Raw genomic sequence first — 19955 nt, 5'->3', positions numbered from 1 at the left:
AAAGCTATCCCATTTAACTATTTTGGAAAATTTAAGAGATGCAAAATCTGATTTGATTTTCTTAGATATGATTTTGGCTAAATCTTGGACCCTAACCCTAACATCTGGTTGTCTTGTGAGATCTCCAAGAACAAGTGGTTGTGGTTTAAGAAAACACTTATCTGAAACTGAAACCTGGCAGTAAAAATCAAGAACTTTGTAACTAGAACAAGATCCACAACTTCTAGAGGGAGTCAGTCACTAACAAAAGATAGCATACTGTTTACATCACATCTTTGTTGGGTAATAACCCTAAAAATATAGTCTACTCAAAACATTTTTGTTTTACTTGTTAATTTTATTCTATTTTACTTGTTGATAAGTTTTATCATTTTTTAAAATGTTAACATACATAAAAGAAGCCAAGCTAATATAGAAAATATGTAATAAACTTTTATATTAAAATTTAAGCTATTAATAGAATGTGCTGTGGTGGGCAACTCACAGACTCCATGAAAAGACTACTGCTTTAGAGAAATGATGGGGAAATTATTTATTTATTTCTAGGCATTTTATCACCCAGCTTCTTAAAGCTTGTTTATAATGCTTTATAATCAGTATTGAATGAGTTTTCATCTATTCTAGCCTCTTATTGTCTGCTTTCTCTTAATTATTTTTTTTTAAGTATAAGTTTTGTTTTGTAATAAAAGAAATTAATATGCTATGCATATACAAGTCAATATGTACATGCATAACATTACAAATAAAAATAAATGTATTGATCTCCACAAGCTACTTCAGATAAATGCTTTTTAATAAAAAGGGTTTTCAAGATCAAGAAAAAATATCATTCAAATGACCCTAAACTTTTTAACTGTATTGTGCATCATGTACCATTGCACCTGTTGCTATTGTGTGGATGTGATATTTGTAGTTCTCCATAGGATTTTGTACCATTACTGATGAATTGATCAACACATTTAATAATAATAATAATAATAATAATAATAATAATTATTATTATTATTATTATAAATAATGTTTAAGGTCTGTTAAAGTGTGTTTGAATAATTATAAATTAATAACAAATAATATCAAATAATTAATAACATTTCTTGGAAAGTACATCCCTATAGAGCAGTGGTTTTCAATCTTGTCCTAGGGGACCCACTGCCCTGCACTTTTTGCATGTCTCCCTTATCTAACACACCTGATTCAGATCATCAGCTCATTAAGGGAGCAATCCATGAACAGAACTGGGTGTGTCAGTTAAGGGAGACATACAAAATATGCAGAGCTGTGGGTCCCCTTGGACAAGATTGATAACCAATGCTATAGAGAACACTGTAACCAACCTTCAAGGTAATCGAGTAACTTTGGAATTAGGTCATCCCATAGTAGTTTGACTTTAGGGTGAATGTTAGGGCTTATTGCATTGAGAAGACTCAGAGAGGGAACACCATGCCCTCTACACCGAAATGGGAACGAGGCATTAACCTAAGAAACACAACATACATTCATTTCTATTGGTACAAAATTAATCAGATAAGAACGAATCAAAGCCAAAAAGTAGATATATCAAAAATTTTTATAAAAACATGTACCATATACAGTAAAGCTGTTGTGTTGTATTCACTTTTACACTAAAGCACATTATTTTGTATGACTTCAGATAACAGGAATATTTAGCTTAATATTAAATATCTGTTTTATTAGGTCTATTCACACAGCTACAGTATAAGAAAACATGGGCTTCATTGGACACTTCCTAGCAATACAACTTTAGCTATATCATGTGTTTAACTATTGTGAAAAAAAGTCATGCAGTAAAAGTCACTTTAAATTCAATACTTACCAAGAGCCTTATCATCAGAATATACTGTGAGGGAAGATTGGAGCCTGGAGAAAGAAACAAAGAGAGAGAGACAGTGATAGAAAGACAGAAAGAGGGCAGACCAGGGTAACCCATTAGTGCAGCGCATGATCCAAAAGCATTACAAATAACGAATAAATAATCACTGAGCCTGGGACTTATTTATCCTGCTAGAGTTCAATTTAATCTTTGTCAGCGTAAGAAACAATTACCCTCTGCCCCACAAACTTAATTCAGATAATAAATACCACTTTTCATTTAACTAATTAGAACCAGATACCAGCTAAGCAAACGACCTACAATGAAAACAAAACGTCTGTAAGTGAAATCTAGTTTAAAGCCTATGTTTAATCACTGCTGCTGGCTTTGCCGCAGTGCTGAAGAGACATACAGTGTGATTTCTGAGTTCCTTTGGGTCCGACGGTGGAAACCTCTGTCTTTAATAACCGAGTGCCTGCGACTAAGAGCATCGATGACATCATGATCATGTGTGTGTGTATGTGTGCACGCACCTTGTGCATTGAAGTCGATGATAAAGCTGGGCTCTTGTGCTGCATGTTTTTTATTGGCCAGCAGAATTAAACTCTTGCACAGGGGGGTTGTGGCATTGGAATACTGGTTTGGGGTCAGGTAGCAAAGCAGCATCGGCCACAGAACCTACACAAAGATAAACAATAACTCATTTGAGAGGAAGAAGAAATACTGCAAATCAAAAGAGAATCAGGAAGCAGTGATCAAATCTAGTGTAATTGTTTTGAACATCACATCATGTAGGGGAGGGGGGAGACGTGCCACCTTTTCATTCCAAACCATCATACATAATCAGTCTCCTGACACTTTCCTGGTTATCATTCAAATGTGTTTGGAGGAGAACGGAGAAAGTCTCATCGGCACATAAACTGCCTTCCACTGTCTATTGTGGAGAGATGCATGTCAACTGCTTGCTGTTGATGTTGGGAAGCCCACAGGAAAGAAAGATCTAATGTCTCTCTAGATACTCAAGCTTACAAGCTACAGTGCAGAGATGGGCCTGCTGACTTTGGCTGTTAGGATGATGTACTGTTAAAAGACTGTAAAGCTCATCTCTCAAAGTATGACAGAGATTTTCATTCAGTTGCCTTTAGGAGAAATGCCTTGCAGGAGTGGATGTGTGTAAATGTAGTGGGACTGACACAAGCATGAATGGCAGGTGATAGGATCAATTTCTATGGCTGATTGTTGAAGTACATTTATGCCTTTGGCAAGTGCTTTTGCCTGAAGTGACTGAATTTAAGTACATTTAATGAGTGCATGAATTAAACCCATGACCTTGGTGTTGCCAGTGCCATACTTTATCAGTTGAGCTACAAGAAAGCTACCAAGTTAAAGTCGCAATGAAATTGAAATGAAAAACTATATATGTATTTTTAATAGTGTGGTATTATTAACAAATGACTTATCTGTGAGCTTCATTATTTTTTAAAAATTCGTGTGTGCTCATAATCTTTAATCAAAAATGCAAATCTCCTCCCCTCCTCAAAACGATCTCTCTTCACTTCCGGTCAAAAGTATGGCAGGTGGGCGGGGTCCGGGAGAAGATCGCAGTGATTAGCAATTAGCAACACGACCCAACTTCAAACGATCCAATCAGATCTCGATGGACAAATTCAAATCCAGCCCTGCCTTATTTCATCTCAAAAGCCGTTTCATTCGGATATACGTCACCACGGGGAAAATAAGGCAATCGCTACTTCCGTTTCATGGCGACTTTAATACCCTACAGTATGCAGATCTTCACAAGACATCAAACCTAACACAACTGTTCAAATAAACAGGAGTAGCTTACTCTGTTTGGTTTATAAATGTCTTTATTTTAACAGATAAGTCTTGGTAAACAGGTTAATATCAGTTTACCAATCTATGCGCATAAGTACTTCTTTCTGGTGATGTGTGAAACACCTCCTCCCTCCCTAATCCTGAATCTAGAGGTTATTTCCCCTGAATGGCAGCTCTCTTCACTGCATTACAAAATGACAGCTGGACATTTATCAAGGTCAAGGGATATAAAAAATTGACAAATGACATACAATATCAGTCAATCATAACGTTGCCTTAAATGTGCCATAAGCATTTCATTGCATTGGACATCAGATCGGAAAAAACATCAAAACAAATATCGTATGCTTGGGTTTTGTGTACTCACGTCAGTAAGCTGTCCCACTGTAGTAGTGAAAAGGTGCAGCGTGTTGTCACACATGCTTCGCAGAGCTTCATTGGTCACCTCTTCTGGGTCTGGTGGTCGCTGTCCTCGCTGTATAAACATCAATAGAAATTATCACTCTATCAGTTTAACAAAGGCAATGCTTAAGATAACAGAAATAAAGATAACTTAAGATAACTCAAATGAAAGGTCTGGACTAAAATATAAAATGAAAAACTTGAAGCTGGTACTTTATTATCAACACATTAGAAAGCAGTACTGTAAAAGTGTTGAAGAAATTATTTTATTAAATGGCACTAAAATATCCCTTACTAGCAGCTACACATTCATGCAAGAAATTGAGAGCAGGTTTGCATTAAGACAATGAAGTGTGCTCTTTGTTAAAGTTTGTTCATACATTGCAAGTGTCTGGAAGAGCACAATGCTGGATGATAAATCGGACGAGCAGGTCTCCTCCATCCAGCTCTAAGTATCCATGATGAGCCATCGCACTGATCACCTGCACAACGCTCTTCTTTACCTGCACAGGTAAAAACTACCATTTTCATTCTTTTCACCAAAACACCTGCAAATTTATTCTCCATCTTTATACATGAAGTTAATGCTGATAAAATGCACAATAGACATATAGTAATGGTCCAAAGTGATGTCCAACTTTGAACAATTGACATATTTGCTCTTTATTAATATAAGATGCATTAAAATGTTGGTATGCATATGTTGGTTTGGTGCATTTGAACTAAAAACTAAAGCTCAGCTTTGAGAAGAATTTAAGGTGGGTTGGCCAAACATTACACACAACACACGTGCAAAGTTTATAAAGAGACAGCACAGCGCAATGAGTACAATATAATGCCACAAAGGAGAATGAACAAATACTAATAATAACAGAAAAAACTCTAGTCAATGTTCACTTTATTACCCATAAGTTTTTTTGTTTTTCTATGATTAGATTTATTTATTTGATTTAATTAAAACCCATATTCTCCAAAATGCTGCAGCTTGCCTTTTGCTAAATTATTTTGGCCAATAAATACCTTAATAGTTTATTGTTTGTCCATTTCCACACCTCATATATTGATGGTTTAACTTTAATGTAACCTGATGGGGCATCAGAAGCAAATATTGTACAAATCCCACCCCAGGGCATAACATTTGGCCACTACTTTATATCATATTAGGAGAATATAAAGTCTAAGCACACAAATAAAGATTTTTTATGAGATAAAGGGCTCAATCATAGACCTGGCGCAATGCAGCGCAATGCAAGTTTTTTTTTGCTAGTTTCGACCCGGCGCAATTTTCACGTTTAGCGCCACGTTGTTTAAATAGCAAATGCGTTTGTGCCCATGGGTGTTCTGGTCTGAAAATGAAGTGTGTTCAGGCGCATTGTTGGAGCGTTGCAATTTTGTGGCCACAAAAGTAAACTACGCCATTGACCAACAAAAACCTGGTCTAAAGTCTATGGCGCAATATTGTTTTTGTTATTTAATGAGCGCGTTAGAAATATGCGCCTATAAACTGGACTACGACGCGGGTTTGCTTATTATACTTGGATGTGCAGCAGCACAGAAACGCTTTTAAATATGAAAAATTTAATTATTTAAATGTAAAAGATTATTATTGAGTATCTTGGACATAAATGAGCACCGATTATGAGATGTTAGAAGGCGCTGCTTCACCTGCAGCCTGGTAAGTAAATAAATGCTTTGCTTTAAACATGCATCTATTTTTAAATGTTTTTTTAAATGCTATCACATGGATTTATTGTATATGATGACTTTGTACCCGAGGAAATAGTGAGATGAGAAAAATAAGTAATGCTTTTAAAATACCCATGGCGCTGTACGAGTGCTGAAACGGCTCTCCGCACATTTGTAAATTATTTGTAAATTTAGTATTTTTAGAGTACAAACCTTTTCTTGCATATTTGCAAATTATTTTATGAGATTACAATGATTATGTAAGATATCAATACATTTACAGCAATTAAAAGCCTGCTATTTTTACTTCCATGACTGAAAAACACGGCTTTTAAAGTTTTTAATCCAAAAATAATACATGTCAACACAAATAAAAACAACACATTTTTTAAAGATTAATCTTAAACTGGAGGTCTTCTTCCTCCGCTTAGTTTTTCAAATTCCGCTTTCTAAATAGGGATTAGGCACAGCGCCAGGCGCAACTGGCTTTTATTGCACGTTAGGCCCAAAACACACCCATTTCTCATTAAGAAAATAGAAACAACCCTTTTAGGCTGTGCGATTGGCACTGAACTATTTTTCCCGTAGTTAAATTAGCAAAAGTGGGTTCGGACACGCCTGTTTAGACCGTACGCCTTAGACCATGCGCTTAGATCATTAAAATAGGCCCCAAAATGTTGCTGGAAAACACGGCACAAACTCCAAGTCAGTCCATGACGGCTTATGTGAATCTTGCCATCAAAGCATAATAAAGTAACACTAAAAAATGATCCGCTGATAAACCTGATTTTTTTTACTTTGCACTTAAATTAGTAAAAAGACATCAGGACTCAACTGTAAAGGAATATATACTGTATCAACTTACCTTATTGCTGTGGTCTGCCAAAGGTTGTCTGATGCTGGCAAGAATGAGATGCTTTTTGGTTTCCATAGTGGAGGCTTAAAGGGATAGAATACAACCATAAACCTTCAGGTCTCAACATGACCGACTCAGCAAAACAGATCTTTGCAAAAATAAGCCCGACAATCTGGATGAAAGTGTCCTGTTCAGTAAGGAAGCAATAAAGCATTTGATTACATGTGTAAAACTCACTGGATGAGTTGATGAGGTGCCTGAGCACAGCCAGAGAGCCCATTCTGTTCCTCTCATTACTGTTCTCCAGCCTCTGGAGAACAAACACCATCAGACGGTCGGGGAACGTGTTTGCTTTGGGCAAAAGCAGCCAAACATAAAAGCAAAAATTAGTGCAATTCATCACATTCGCCTTGCATTACCGTCATAGACTTTGACAGGGTTCTGAGCCAGCAAATCAACCACCACAACTTATGTATACATTAGGCAATGGTGTCTGGTTTTAATGTCTGGTAAATGATCCAGTATATTAATAGCCCATAGAAACCCTTCACTGGCTGCGTTACTTAAACCAGAGGTCTTTTAATTTTTTTGGCCAGGGACCCCTTGGTGGATAAAGAAACAAAGCAGAACCCAAAAATTATATCAAACTGTCTATTCTAATGCATAGCCCTGCCTATAACAGCATACATGCAGTCCAACAATAATGTATTTATAACCTTTGTTATGAAGCTTACATTGCAAAGCCACTACAGTAACTATTATTGATGTACGGGGTCATTTACTTACTACATTCAATTTATTTTAACTCAATCCTACTTAGTTAAAATGTTATTAAGAACAATGTAAAGCGAAAAATTTTAGCTCAACTCTACTGGGGTTTAAAGTTACTTTTACAGGGTATTTCTGTTACACACACACACACAGATTATTTTGTATTAAGTTTAAGATCAAAATGTTATTGACAGACCTCCCGCAGTACTGCCATGGGCTGCCTATGAGACCCCTGTTGTATACCCCTGAGCTCAATACTCTATATAGCTGTAATGGTTACTAATAAATACCATAATTTCAAACCTCCTATGAATAAAACCAAAACAACACACTGAACATATCCTCGAGTAACCAAATATTTTTACAGCTGAAAAATACACTGTTTAATAATATAACGATTGATACAACTTCAAGGCTCCTTACATCCCATTGAAACACACTTAATAAGAAAGATTCAGCTGGTCTGTGTCACCCCAAATCTGCAGCAAACACATGACCATACCATTTCAACTCACTGATTGGATGAGACAACTAGTGTGCACTTTAACCTAATCTCTCTTTAAACACATGACCATGCTACAGCAGTCAGCTGACTGGAAATACAACCTTCTGCCAAGTTTATGTCAAAGAAAAGGTGCAACTCTCAATACTTCACAAATGATGTCTGCATGGCTAGTAACACAATGTTTTTGTTCGACAGTGTTAATCCACTATGAATGCTGTACAATTTTATGTGCCATTTAATCTCAAATGAACCAAAAACAAAAATAAAGTGTAAAGGAGACCAACCAAGAATACTGAAGCATCGCAGCACCTCATTGTGGTTTTTCACAGTTGGGGGGTTTTTAAAGTCCAAAGGTGAACATATCTGATGGAAAAAAGAGGATTTAAAGCAATATCAAAATACTTTATGAACATTTTCTTAATGTGTATCCATCATTATAGTAATCCAAATGTCTGTATAGGGTGGAATCTGGTTGGGTCTGGTTGGATTTTGATCATCTCTGTATTCACCTTAGGTACAAAAACACCTGACAATTCTTATATCATTCATTTTGAGGAACCCGTTTTTCTATCATCAGAAAGTAAAAACACACCATAATATCAAATTGCACAAGGCCAGTGCCAGGAGGCAAGGCATGAAAATTGTGACTTTAGCCAGTTTTTTTCTGTGAGGATATTTTTGTCATCACCGAAATTTTAGGAACAGCTTATCCACTTTTAGCCCAACTTCTGGCAAGATATTAGTCCTATTTTTTTTAAATGTTGAAGAAAAACATATTTTTGGGATGCTGATGCGTGATAAATTCTCATTCTAAATATATGACACGCTCAGTACTTGCAGTATGATGCACATGTTCAGACAGAGTGAAGTACAGAAGATAGCTTATAGTCTGAAAAGCTTATATGATATCAATCTCGGTGAAATTGCCTCCAAATCAGAAATCTTATAGGGGATTACTTTGTAGAGGAGGATGGTAATGATAAACAGGTCATATTCATGAATGAAATTGTGTAGATCTAACCTTGAGACACCTGTTTTCTTGTATCGTCTCAAATTTACTCCAAATTATATTTTATATATTTATTAATTTCTATATTAATGATATTTTCTGCTGCTATTTCATTTAACTAAACAAATCATTATAGGGAACTGACTTGGTTATTGTTTGCTACAGTACATTCAAGCTCTTGTGTTACCGTACATTGATTTAAATGTTTTCATGCTTTTTGGACATCATAAAAAATACCAATGAATGTAATTTATCAATAACATCTTTGACATTACACATTTAAGATATCACTGTGATATTTCATCAAATGTTCTTTACTTTATGTAGTATGATTTTATGTAAAATTACCAAAAATGACTTTATCTGGTTTTTCACAGGCATGGTCACATATAAGAAGATAACATGACATAATTTATTATAAAAATAATTGTTTTGTGTTCAACTGAAGAAAGGAATCCATATACATATGGAATGACATGGGGGGAGTAAATTATTAAGTAATTTTCAGATTTTGGTGTCCCCAAAATAGTGAGATTTTGACCATTGAAAACAATGGACTTGATAAGTGCATTTAAGCAAATGCCAGCATTTGTTTTACTAAATGGCATCTGTCCAGAAAAGCACTGTTTGTAACAAGCACAAGAAACAACAAATTAGAATTTAATAACTCTCTAAATTCTGCTTTACAGACAGTAAAAAAGTAGAAGCTATACAGCTTGAAGTAAATTCAAATCGGATTTAATATATTGACCTAATTAAAACAAAACTAATTCCAAAACAACTATAAAAACAGACATTTCAGGATTTCCTGTTAGCACCGTTAAATTGTTCTGGGCTGTTGGCTGTGTGCATTTGTGGTTGGACAACTTAAAACCTGTTTCGTCAAAATGTAAACGTAACTAAAGGAGTTGTGAAATACCTGTCATGACTCATGATTAGAAAAGGTGGAGGCACACAGAGAAAGAGAGAATGTGTAAAAGAGAAATAGACAGACCTGTTGGTGCAGGGCGAGTAAAAGACCATCAACCTGTGTTTCCAATACTCTGCTGCCCATATTCACAGAAGCCTCCAGAATCTGACACAAACTCTGAACAAACACAAACCCCATCACACCTCATTAAACACTGTACGTGTGTTTTAATCAGCCTGATCAAGCTTGTTAATCAGATCAGCATACAGTAAGTCACCATGTCAATACAGCACATTTATTCAATCTAAACTTAATTTCAAACAGTCAGGTCCAAAAGTGTCAGGCCACATTGAGTGTGTTTACATGCAGTCTTACTCAGATTATGCTTAATACACAAATAACGTGTAAGGTCATGAAAATGCGTTTTTTTTTTTATCGGTGTAAGGTTTCAAATGGCTAAAGCAAAATACAATATGTTACATAAACACCTTTACAGGCTTTCTCACACTTTTTTTCATGTGTGTACGCCGCTCATCATTTGCATAAAGTTGAACTGTTCTTAACTTTATCATGTTGCTGGACACGCCCCATCAGGTCGCCAACGCTCAATGTTGTCGCTTGTGTAGCTGGAAATCGGCATCTCTTTATTAAAATGAATGGAATTGTGTCGCTTTGTTGCTGCCTGTCACTTGTAATGTGAATTGGGCTTAAGGCCCCACCTCAAACCCCAAGTTACTGGGGCGAAGCAAATCACACAAATGCCGTCATAGCTAGATAATGAAAAAGTACAAACTGCCATGCCAGATTGTGTTGAATTATTTTTATTTGAAAATTAAAGGAAATTAAAGGAAAACACTAGTTTTTCAATATTTTACTATGTTCTTACCTCAGCTTAGATGAATTTATACATATCTATCTTTTTTCAATGCATGCACCTTTAATCTTTGTACGGTGCTTCGTGAATGTGTTAGCATTTAGCCTAGCCCCATTCATTCCTATGGCTCCAAACAAAAGTTTTATTTTGTGCCACCATACTTACTCGTGTAACTACTCATGTAACAGTCGTTAAATAGGGAAAACATGGAAGTCTTTGGTGGCTTATAAATTCATCAATGTTTGGATCCTAAGGAATAAAAGGGGTTAGGCTAAATGCTAACACATTCATGATGCACATGTACAAAGTGCATGCATTAAATAAAAAAAGGTATGTATTATATTGTCTAAGTTGAGGTAAGAACATAGTAAAATATTGAAAAACGGTGGGTTGTTCTTTAACTCTTTCACCGCCATTGACGAGATATCTCGTCAATTAAGAGAAAACGCTTCCCCGCCAATGACGAGATTTTCCGTCTTTCCGCAATACCGCTATTATCCACCAGGTGGCGCCCTTCAGCAACTTTTTAAACCCGGAAGTATTGCCCTTTGGCAAGCGGCTGCATGACCGTGTCTGTTTTAAAGATCGCTCTGAATGGGATCTCTATGAAAAGTCCGTCACAAAAATTGAATTATCTCTGCTTTTTGCTCAAAATGTGGTGTTTTTGCAGAAACCTACCCATATTCAAAAGCTGATTACAAAAGAACTACTGAAGGTAGGATGAAACGTTTTTTTTTTTTTTTGAAAGCAGAGGGTCTGTTCTTTCATTTGGTATTTTGTATGTTTATATATTTAAAGAAGAACATTTTCTGGAAGGCATTAAACTTTGGTGAAAATCATGAAAAACGCTGGCGCTGGCTGGCAACTTTTTTTAAAAAACGCTGGCGGTGAAAGAGTTAAGCTTTTCACTTTAATTGTTGGTAACTTAATTTGTAAAGAAAGCAAAGCATTTTCACAAGTGGTCTCAAACGTTTAGACCCCAAAGCTTTGAGGTTTCAGATGGAACAGTATGAAAGCTTTTACCTTGCTAATGATGTAGTGTTCTGCATTCTTTTTGTAGAGTCCCAGTATGGTGGGAAGAAGTTTGGGAAGCTGCTCTTCCAGTTTATCATGAGCCATCAGGTGACTCATTGACCCGACGGCCTCTGCTACAGTCAGACGCAGCTGTGATACGATACACAATCACATCACAATCACAAACTCTAACACAGAGATTGTCAACTGGCTCGCTTTTTAACTTCTTTAACTCTGGGACCCTGTACCGGGTCCAGAATTATCTTATTTTGACTTAATATAAAATATTCCTGTAATTTGTAATGGTCTATCATGGACCCAGTAACACATATGAGATACTGTTTGAAAGCTTAGAGTCTCTACTTTCTGCAGATATGCATCACTTTGAGATATCTTTTACTGTAAGAAAGTTATTAACACTTAATTTACACTATCACCCCCCCACAATTTTTTATATGATTTTAATATTCACGTATTTCATATTTTTCAAGTATGACCAACATAGGCAAGTCTTATATCAAATGAAAGCTCTCATTCTCAGGAATAAGGCTACATCGTTATTTTTGTTCTATTATTATCACATATTCAACAATCCTCGAATGAATAATGAGGTAAAATATGGTCTTTTGTAAACATAGGTGAAACTTGAGTGTGGACTGCCTCAGATAGCACAGATAGCCACAAATGATACACCATCTTTTATCTTAGGTCCTACTCTAAAGAATGAGTCCATTCACAGCATTTTCTTTGGTTGTGTTCATTAATAATCCCTTGCTATTTATTATATGTGCAAAACAAAAAATTAATATTTATATGAAAAATGTATTTTCACACCCTTCAGTAAAATGAGAATAACTTTTGAATGCGACATGCTAAAGAGATCATTCTTTTTTTGGGTGTTTACTGTCTGCTGCTGGTAACAACCAGAACTGTCTGCAGTCTGCTAGAGCATCCAGAACCAGAGTTATACACTATCAAAGACAGTATTTACAACATAAAAAAAGAAAATTTGGTGTTTCATCATATGAAAAACAACATAAATAACAATACTTGTCACAAACAGCAGCTTTTTATGTAACTTCAAAGGGTTTTCTTTAAAATTATATAAAGATATTGCATTTATTCCACTGTATGTGGTTATGGGAGCACTTCAAAGATTTTTAGGCAGAAATTTAATACAAAAAGGGTATTATTCCTCCCTTCAGTTGGAGTAAAATAACTTTTGGATTTATTATGATAGAGAAAAAATTCCTTTTTCCTCTGTAAGCTGGCAATTGCTGGAATCAAACAAAACTGTCTGTAGGTTTCGTTACCACTCAGGGCCAGAGTTATACACTTTTAAATACAGACTTTAGAAAAAAAAACATCAAAAAGCGCCTAATTATTTTTGTGTTTATTAGAGGACTGACAACACATACAACCATGTTGAGCACTTTTAACAGTGTTTTATGTAATTTCAAAGGGTTTCCTGTAAAATGATACCAAACTTTTGTATGTGCACCACTGCATGTGGGTATGGGAAGCTTTTGAAATTGGGTAGGCCAAATCCAGGCGGAAATCCCCAAAATAGCCTCAGAGTGTAAGAAGTTAAATTTACACCAAATGGATGCATTACTGTCTGTCAACAGCATAGAAAACAATGCTAAATGCAAAGTATTTAGCATGCATCTGCTAGTTGACATCCTTTTTAAACTGATTAACCCATTTACTTTCTTATTTAACACTTAGTTCAATTGCAATGCTCTTCCCTGTGTTTTTCCTCTATTTTGAGTCTCATGATTGTCTAAAGACAGGCTGTCTTTATCAGCTTTTTCTACTTGTGTTACAAACAACTAAAATGAACCCAGTGGGAACATGTTTATGTCCTCTGTTCAAATAACAGGCTCTCTCTTCAGACTAAGTAAGTTAGCTGTAATTGGATGTGTGCTCTGTCTCATTGAGTGTACCTTGGAATCTCTGCTTTGGATCCAGTTGCTGAATAAGATGTCGTAAGCTGAGAAGATCTCACTGGAGAAGGTGTCTTTTCGCACAGTGGGGTCAGGTGCCTTATCCAAATTTGCCAGATACTCTAGTATGCTCTCGCTGAAGCGGCAGAGAGCTAAGAAACATTAACAGTATGCACACTTAATAGTAATTGACAGCCTGATCTCAGAAGAATTTTTACTTATTTTATGAATTAGTATAAAGTTAATCATGCAAAAACATACGATTATCATAAAAAAGCAACAATAACGAAACCTCAAATTGTACAAAAATATGAATGTGGTTGTACAAAATAAATTAAAACAAATTAGCCACCTCTTAGATAGCGTGTTGCATTTAAGAGACAATTTATTTGTGTTAAAATAACCCACATTCACACCACCAGTGATACAGGAACTAACAATAAAATCAAAAACTTTACCAGAAGAAAAGACCCATTTCATGTTGTCCTGTTTGGCCATGCCCAGCATGGGCAACATAGTCCCCATTATAGCATTGAGAAAAGGCACCATGCCATATACTGTGGGCAGAAACAATCCAACAAACAGTCAGCTGAACCTACTGAAGCCTTAAACAAAAGGTCTACACATACAGTACAGTATAATATGGAGCTACTGTTACCATATTTTATCATTAATATTATTTCTATAAAAATCAGATCATACATAGATGGAGTTTAACCTGCATGTTTTTAGTATGACAGCTAAACAAATAACAAGATTTAAGATAACATTTACAAAATGTAAAAAGCTCTTCATTGCAAAAAAGTGGAAAAAAATGAGGAACACACCTATATAAACACATGTGAAGTTATGCATAACAAACAAGGTTTTCTTAAAAGAGGAACTGAAACAACCATCAAGTGACAAACACACACAAAGCATGATCCAACATCATCTGAAGACATTTGAGGTTGAAGATTCAAACGTCTTATTTGTGCTTTTTAAATGCAGGGTTTTGTGCTTTACTAAATAGACATTTAGGAGTTTTGAATAAAGATAATACAGATAAATACGCACCATTCGATTCTGACAGATTGGCTAGTGTTTGGACCACAAAAAAGTGCGGCAAAACTCCCGGCTGAAACTTGCTGAGAATCTCCTCCATAATGTCATTGATATATTTGTTGCCCACAGCAACCAAAATATTACTAGCTGCTTGCTGCCATTCTGGGACAACGTCCTATGGAGATGAGAAAAATGTTTAGATGTATAAACATCAATCACAAACTTCTATATATTAAATGTGAAAACAATCATACTTTCTGACAAAAATACTTGTCAGGATTAGCCACATAAGACTTTTTCTAAACATAACCATAAGGTACTACAGTATTTACAAAAATGTAAAACAGCTGTTTTAGTGAAGATCACCTTTGATTTGGTCATCTCGTCTGACGCCAGATGTATAACACTTTTAATCTTGGGGTAACTGATGTTATCAATCCTGCTCTCCACCACCAACTCAATGGTTTGCAAGATCACCACTCTGTGGCTGACCACAAGCTACACAAATGACAAAAAGATCTCATTCTTAAAGATCTGACAAAATCTCATCTATGTTAGTTAAGTAAACAGAAAGCATTACTACAGTGACACACAAAAATACAATATTCAGTACACAGAAAAAAATACTTATGGTTGCTTGGAATAATAACATTGGAAAAGCTCAGATGCAAAACTGTCTAAGCAAACCGGTATTTTTGAATGGCCTGAGACCAGGACTAAGCGGATTTGAAGCGAAAGTAGTTAATGAATGTATATGTGCCGAGAGCATTCGGTCTATACCTTTATCTGATTTTAGACGGAGGTGGCGTTTAGAAGTTTTTGCATCTGAGCTCCTCATGAAAAAAGATCATTACATGTAAGATATAGCGACAGGCCTAAGGACTTATAAAGGCAAATTACACTTGCATTAACTAATGTGAAACTTTCTCACGCTGGCCCCAGGCACGCACAACTGGCTCATATAATTTTTACTATTTTACAAGTAATATATTTTAAACAGGCCAAACTCCATAAATATGTATATTATATTGTTTTTATATTTAGATTAGCCAGTCACATAGTTATGTATGAATCACAATGTTAGAAAATAAACCGTGCAAACAGAGGAACCACATGATTACATAAAATGAAAACCAGGCATGAGACTAAATAATGTGACACATTGAACTGCAATGCAAACATCGGTCACATCATCAGATGTATCATGTGCATGAGGATATCAGCATGAACTGATGACACAACTACTTTCTGTCAGCAGCATAGTTGAAATTACTTCAATTGTGACCTTGTCATTGTTACATATGCAACACAAAAATCTACTCAAGATGTTTTAAAAATGTAACCTTATAATATAAAGTAAAATAAATGTGAACTAAATTTGAAAATACACATTTTTCTCTATTCACCATTTTGACAACATACCACATCACTCCTATTAAAGGGGACAGAGAATGAAAAACCATTTTTACCTTGTCTTTGTTGAATAATGGTAGTCTACCCACATTCACAAACATACAAAAAGTGCTAAACATGCTAAACATCTCAGTCTCATAGAAATTCCTCTTTTAGAAATGTCAGCCAGAAAACGGCCCAATCTGAAAAACTGATGCTTATGACATCACAGGCATCTAACTGTCCCTCCACTTTAAAATAATTGGCTACATTTTTTGAGTGGAAGCAAAGTCAGCCAATCAGTAATGAGATTGCAAGTTAAGCCAGTAGGGGGAGCCAAATAGGTGCAAAACCACTTGTTTAAAATCTCCCACCCTAATTGTGCTATCTGAGAGAGGTTTTTAGGAAGCTTCTAAGGCATTACAGACCCAAACAAAAACATTTTTGTCTACATGTCACATCACAGAACAAGGATAAATACTCTGTTCAATCATTCTATGTCACCTTTAAGTGTCCACACTACATTAAAACGTTTTTAGTCTATTACAAAGTAAGAAACTAAGATATCAGTAAACATACAGCGTTAAAACACCATCACATTCTTCTCATAGAAGAGCACAAGAGACACAAACACAAATGCACACAAATAAAAACACACAGTTAAAAGCCAGTAACTCAATTAGTTAGTCAATTAAATTCTTAGTAGATTTTCATTCGTACTGTATATCTATTTTGATGCTTAACACAACATTTCATTTCAAAACGTCCTCAGAATGAGTTCAGGTGACATAAGACGACTCTTTGGCTGACCTTTGGGTGTTTCACCAGGTAGTCCTGGCACATTGACAAGACTTTATCAGGCTGCTGGTTCCCCACTGTCAAGATTGACTTCCTGACCTGCTCCTGCACCACAGGATCCCTGTCATTGGCAGCATCCAAAAGAGCCAGGGTCACCTCTGATTGGACGAAACATACACATAAATATATATGATTTCCGATATACGTGTTAATACACAATAGCATACCTACCCGTTCTCACCAAGATGCGTACAAATGACACGCAGTGTGATTATCGTGCAATAGATACGCCAAATTCCGATTTTGCGTGCATATGATACGCCAGTCCTTCCCATTCACTTATATGGCGAATCGTTTCGTGACGTTTTATTTATTGTTTTCTCATTTGTTTTCTGTTTTTTAAACCATTTTCGCTTGGGTTTAGGGTTTAAGGTTATTTAATATACAGGTTTCTCTAAGTTTTTGTCTATATTTAAGCCATGGTCGCTTGGAGTTGGGGTTAGAGTTGGGGTTTGGGTTAGGATGTCATTTTTATATAACAAAAAGTTGTTCTAACCCTAAACCCAAGCGAAAATGGTAAAAAAACAGAAAACAAATGAGAAAACAATAAATAAAACGTCACGAAACGATTCGCCATATAAGTGAATGGGAAGGACTGGCGTATCATATGCACGCAAAATCGGAATTTGGCGTATCTATTGCACGATAATCACACTGCGTGTCATTTGTACGCTTTTTGGTGAGAATGGGTTGAGCATACATATATGTACACACAACACAAAATAACATGTTTCAAAAGCAAACCTTTTTGTTTATCTCACAATTTATCGATGAGCATTTTTTACAATTTGGGAAATTCAGGCATGGCACTCCTGAACAAAGTGTAATTTCATCAACACCAAACATAAATTTCTCTTACCAGCTTAAACTCGTTTTTTTTTAAGGGCAGTAAGCTTAAGTAAGTATGTGATCAATTCATCTTGAAATTAGTGTTATTGTTAACTGTCTGAGATAAGCACTGGTACATCAAGATCCCTCTTGCTCACAAAACAGAGAGACCACACGGCATAGGAAGCTCTGCAATGCAGAACATCTTAAAAACAGACATCTGAACATCTGGCCACTTTACCTCCCTGTGTTTTAAATACTCCATATATGAGCTTATCTGATCATTCTACCTACCTACCTACCTAAACATACTCATGCACTGATCAAATAGGGGAAGAGTTAACTGCACAGTGCATACACCATAAGAGAAGCTCATGACTCAGTGTGACTTTATGTATTTTGTCCTTTAAATTTCCCTCAGGGATGGACAACATGCATAAACCCTGGAGCTGTATGTATAACTTTATTAATCTACCCTCTCTTTGTTTTGCTTGCCTGTTTTGGTTAGTAGCCATATACACTACAATAACCAGACTGTTCCTTTATTAAATTAAACATCTAAGAAAAAAAATCGAAACATGAAATAGCTAAAGCATATCATATCACCATGCTCAATGTAACAGGATAGTGCTCTCGTGTGTTTATACCAACATTAGATCTATTGAAGTATATATGGAGCAAAGGGAATAAGACTGTTACTCACGCTCCACATCACTCTCCTCTATAATGCCCATAACGAGGCTGGCAGCAGATTTAGGTACCGGTATGCATCTGTTAGTCCAGTATCCCTGCAAATATAAACCAACAAAATATTTGTGTCAAAAGCCAGCAAGCTGCCTAACTAGACAACAGTTCGTCAGCATTGTAGTAGGTCACCTGCGTTTAGGAGGTATGCGCACCCAATGCCCAAATATAAGGTGTTCGACATAAAAGTACCGCGAGAGCGATTCAGAAGCTGTAATATCGAATCGCTCTCGCGGTACTTTGATGTCATACGGCAATCAGTCTGCGCAGGACTCCAAGAAGCATATCTTTTAAGTAAGGTACTGACTATGATTTGAGACGCAGACAAAAACCCGTTCCATGTGATTAGGCAATGCGTAATAAAAAATTAAAAACGAGGCAATACGCTTTAAGACTATATAAACAAATCTACACGCAATATAAAGATCTAGACCCGTATATTATACATCAACACTGATGATGAGCACTTCCACATGTCGTTATTTCACTGCTAACTTCCTCAAAGCCACGACACACTGAACTATTATGACAGCTTTTGCATTACATTATTCCGTTAAGGGCTTTGCCCCGAAAACAACTGCAATACGAATACAAACGTTTTGTATGCTTTAACAACAACGTAAATGTTTCATTAAAGATGTAGGCTACATTGTGTCAATCTTGTGTTACCTCGCTCGTGCTCGTTTGGCCGCAGACTACACACTCAGATCTGCTTCTCTCGGATGCGGATGCATTGAGCAGTTATTAACGAAAAAATAAACGGAGAATCAGAATTAAATCCAGAAAATAGTTGTGACTCTGAACCCGATTGTGCTTTTTCACATTGGTTGAGGTTGGTAAACACGGACTGGTGGTCTTGCTACATTGTAGGTAAACACGCCTAATCACGTGCTTGTAACGCAACCGAGTGGGCGGGGCCTGCGCGCTGTCATCCAAACACCAACGAAGAAGAGACCTACTTAATTATTAATATGCACCATGTCAGGGGAAATGTAACGTTTGGAAAAATTCATTAATATTAAAAGAGGCTAAAATGTACTTTTTCTGATCTGTATTAGTATCCTGGTAGTTACTTGTGCGAATCAGTCTTGGTTTATTATACTATTTCGCTATTTTACCTCCTTAAAATATATATATAATAACAATTACATGTGCTGGAAATGTAATTACCTTTTTACTTTACAAAATAGCCTACAAACATTAAGTATATTGTGATATAAGTATATATTTTTGCCAGTAATGATCAAAATTACTATGCACAACACATAGTAGACCTCTTTTAATTAATGTTTTATTTCAGGTATTTATTTCTATATTCTTGATTCATGAAAGGCAGATTACATTTGGTAATAGCAGCATGTTTTCATTAATATTATTGTAAAATACTTAATATGCTAGACTGTGTTTGTGTGCAATTAAAAGGTAGATTTGCCAAAAAATTCTAAAGAC

General features: G+C 35.9%; 1 protein-coding gene across 2 annotated transcripts in view; it reads right to left on the bottom strand.

Annotated features, from left to right (window-relative positions):
- mroh1 (maestro heat-like repeat family member 1) overlaps positions 1–19399 on the bottom strand; it is a 39499-nt gene extending 20100 nt beyond the window's left edge. For both annotated transcript variants that reach the window (XM_073811570.1, XM_073811571.1), the window contains exons 1-17: positions 19176–19399; positions 18466–18550; positions 16887–17032; positions 15051–15182; positions 14697–14859; positions 14099–14197; positions 13641–13792; positions 11704–11844; positions 9891–9983; positions 8172–8250; positions 6849–6962; positions 6621–6694; positions 4450–4572; positions 4035–4142; positions 2365–2509; positions 1835–1878; positions 1335–1476 (exon numbers count right to left, since the gene is read on the bottom strand). In XM_073811570.1, the coding sequence (XP_073667671.1) occupies positions 1335–1476; positions 1835–1878; positions 2365–2509; positions 4035–4142; positions 4450–4572; positions 6621–6694; positions 6849–6962; positions 8172–8250; positions 9891–9983; positions 11704–11844; positions 13641–13792; positions 14099–14197; positions 14697–14859; positions 15051–15182; positions 16887–17032; positions 18466–18496 (1786 nt within the window). In that variant the 5' untranslated portion in view covers positions 18497–18550; positions 19176–19399. The remainder of the gene's footprint in view (positions 1–1334; positions 1477–1834; positions 1879–2364; positions 2510–4034; positions 4143–4449; positions 4573–6620; positions 6695–6848; positions 6963–8171; positions 8251–9890; positions 9984–11703; positions 11845–13640; positions 13793–14098; positions 14198–14696; positions 14860–15050; positions 15183–16886; positions 17033–18465; positions 18551–19175) is intronic.
- Between the last annotated feature and the right edge of the window lie 556 nt (positions 19400–19955).

Source organism: Paramisgurnus dabryanus, chromosome 13 (genome assembly GCF_030506205.2).
Source record: "Paramisgurnus dabryanus chromosome 13, PD_genome_1.1, whole genome shotgun sequence".
In the NCBI taxonomy this organism is placed as follows: domain Eukaryota; kingdom Metazoa; phylum Chordata; class Actinopteri; order Cypriniformes; family Cobitidae; genus Paramisgurnus; species Paramisgurnus dabryanus.
The sequence above is the reverse complement of the archived record's forward strand: the minus strand, read 5'-3'. Positions and strand labels throughout refer to the sequence as shown.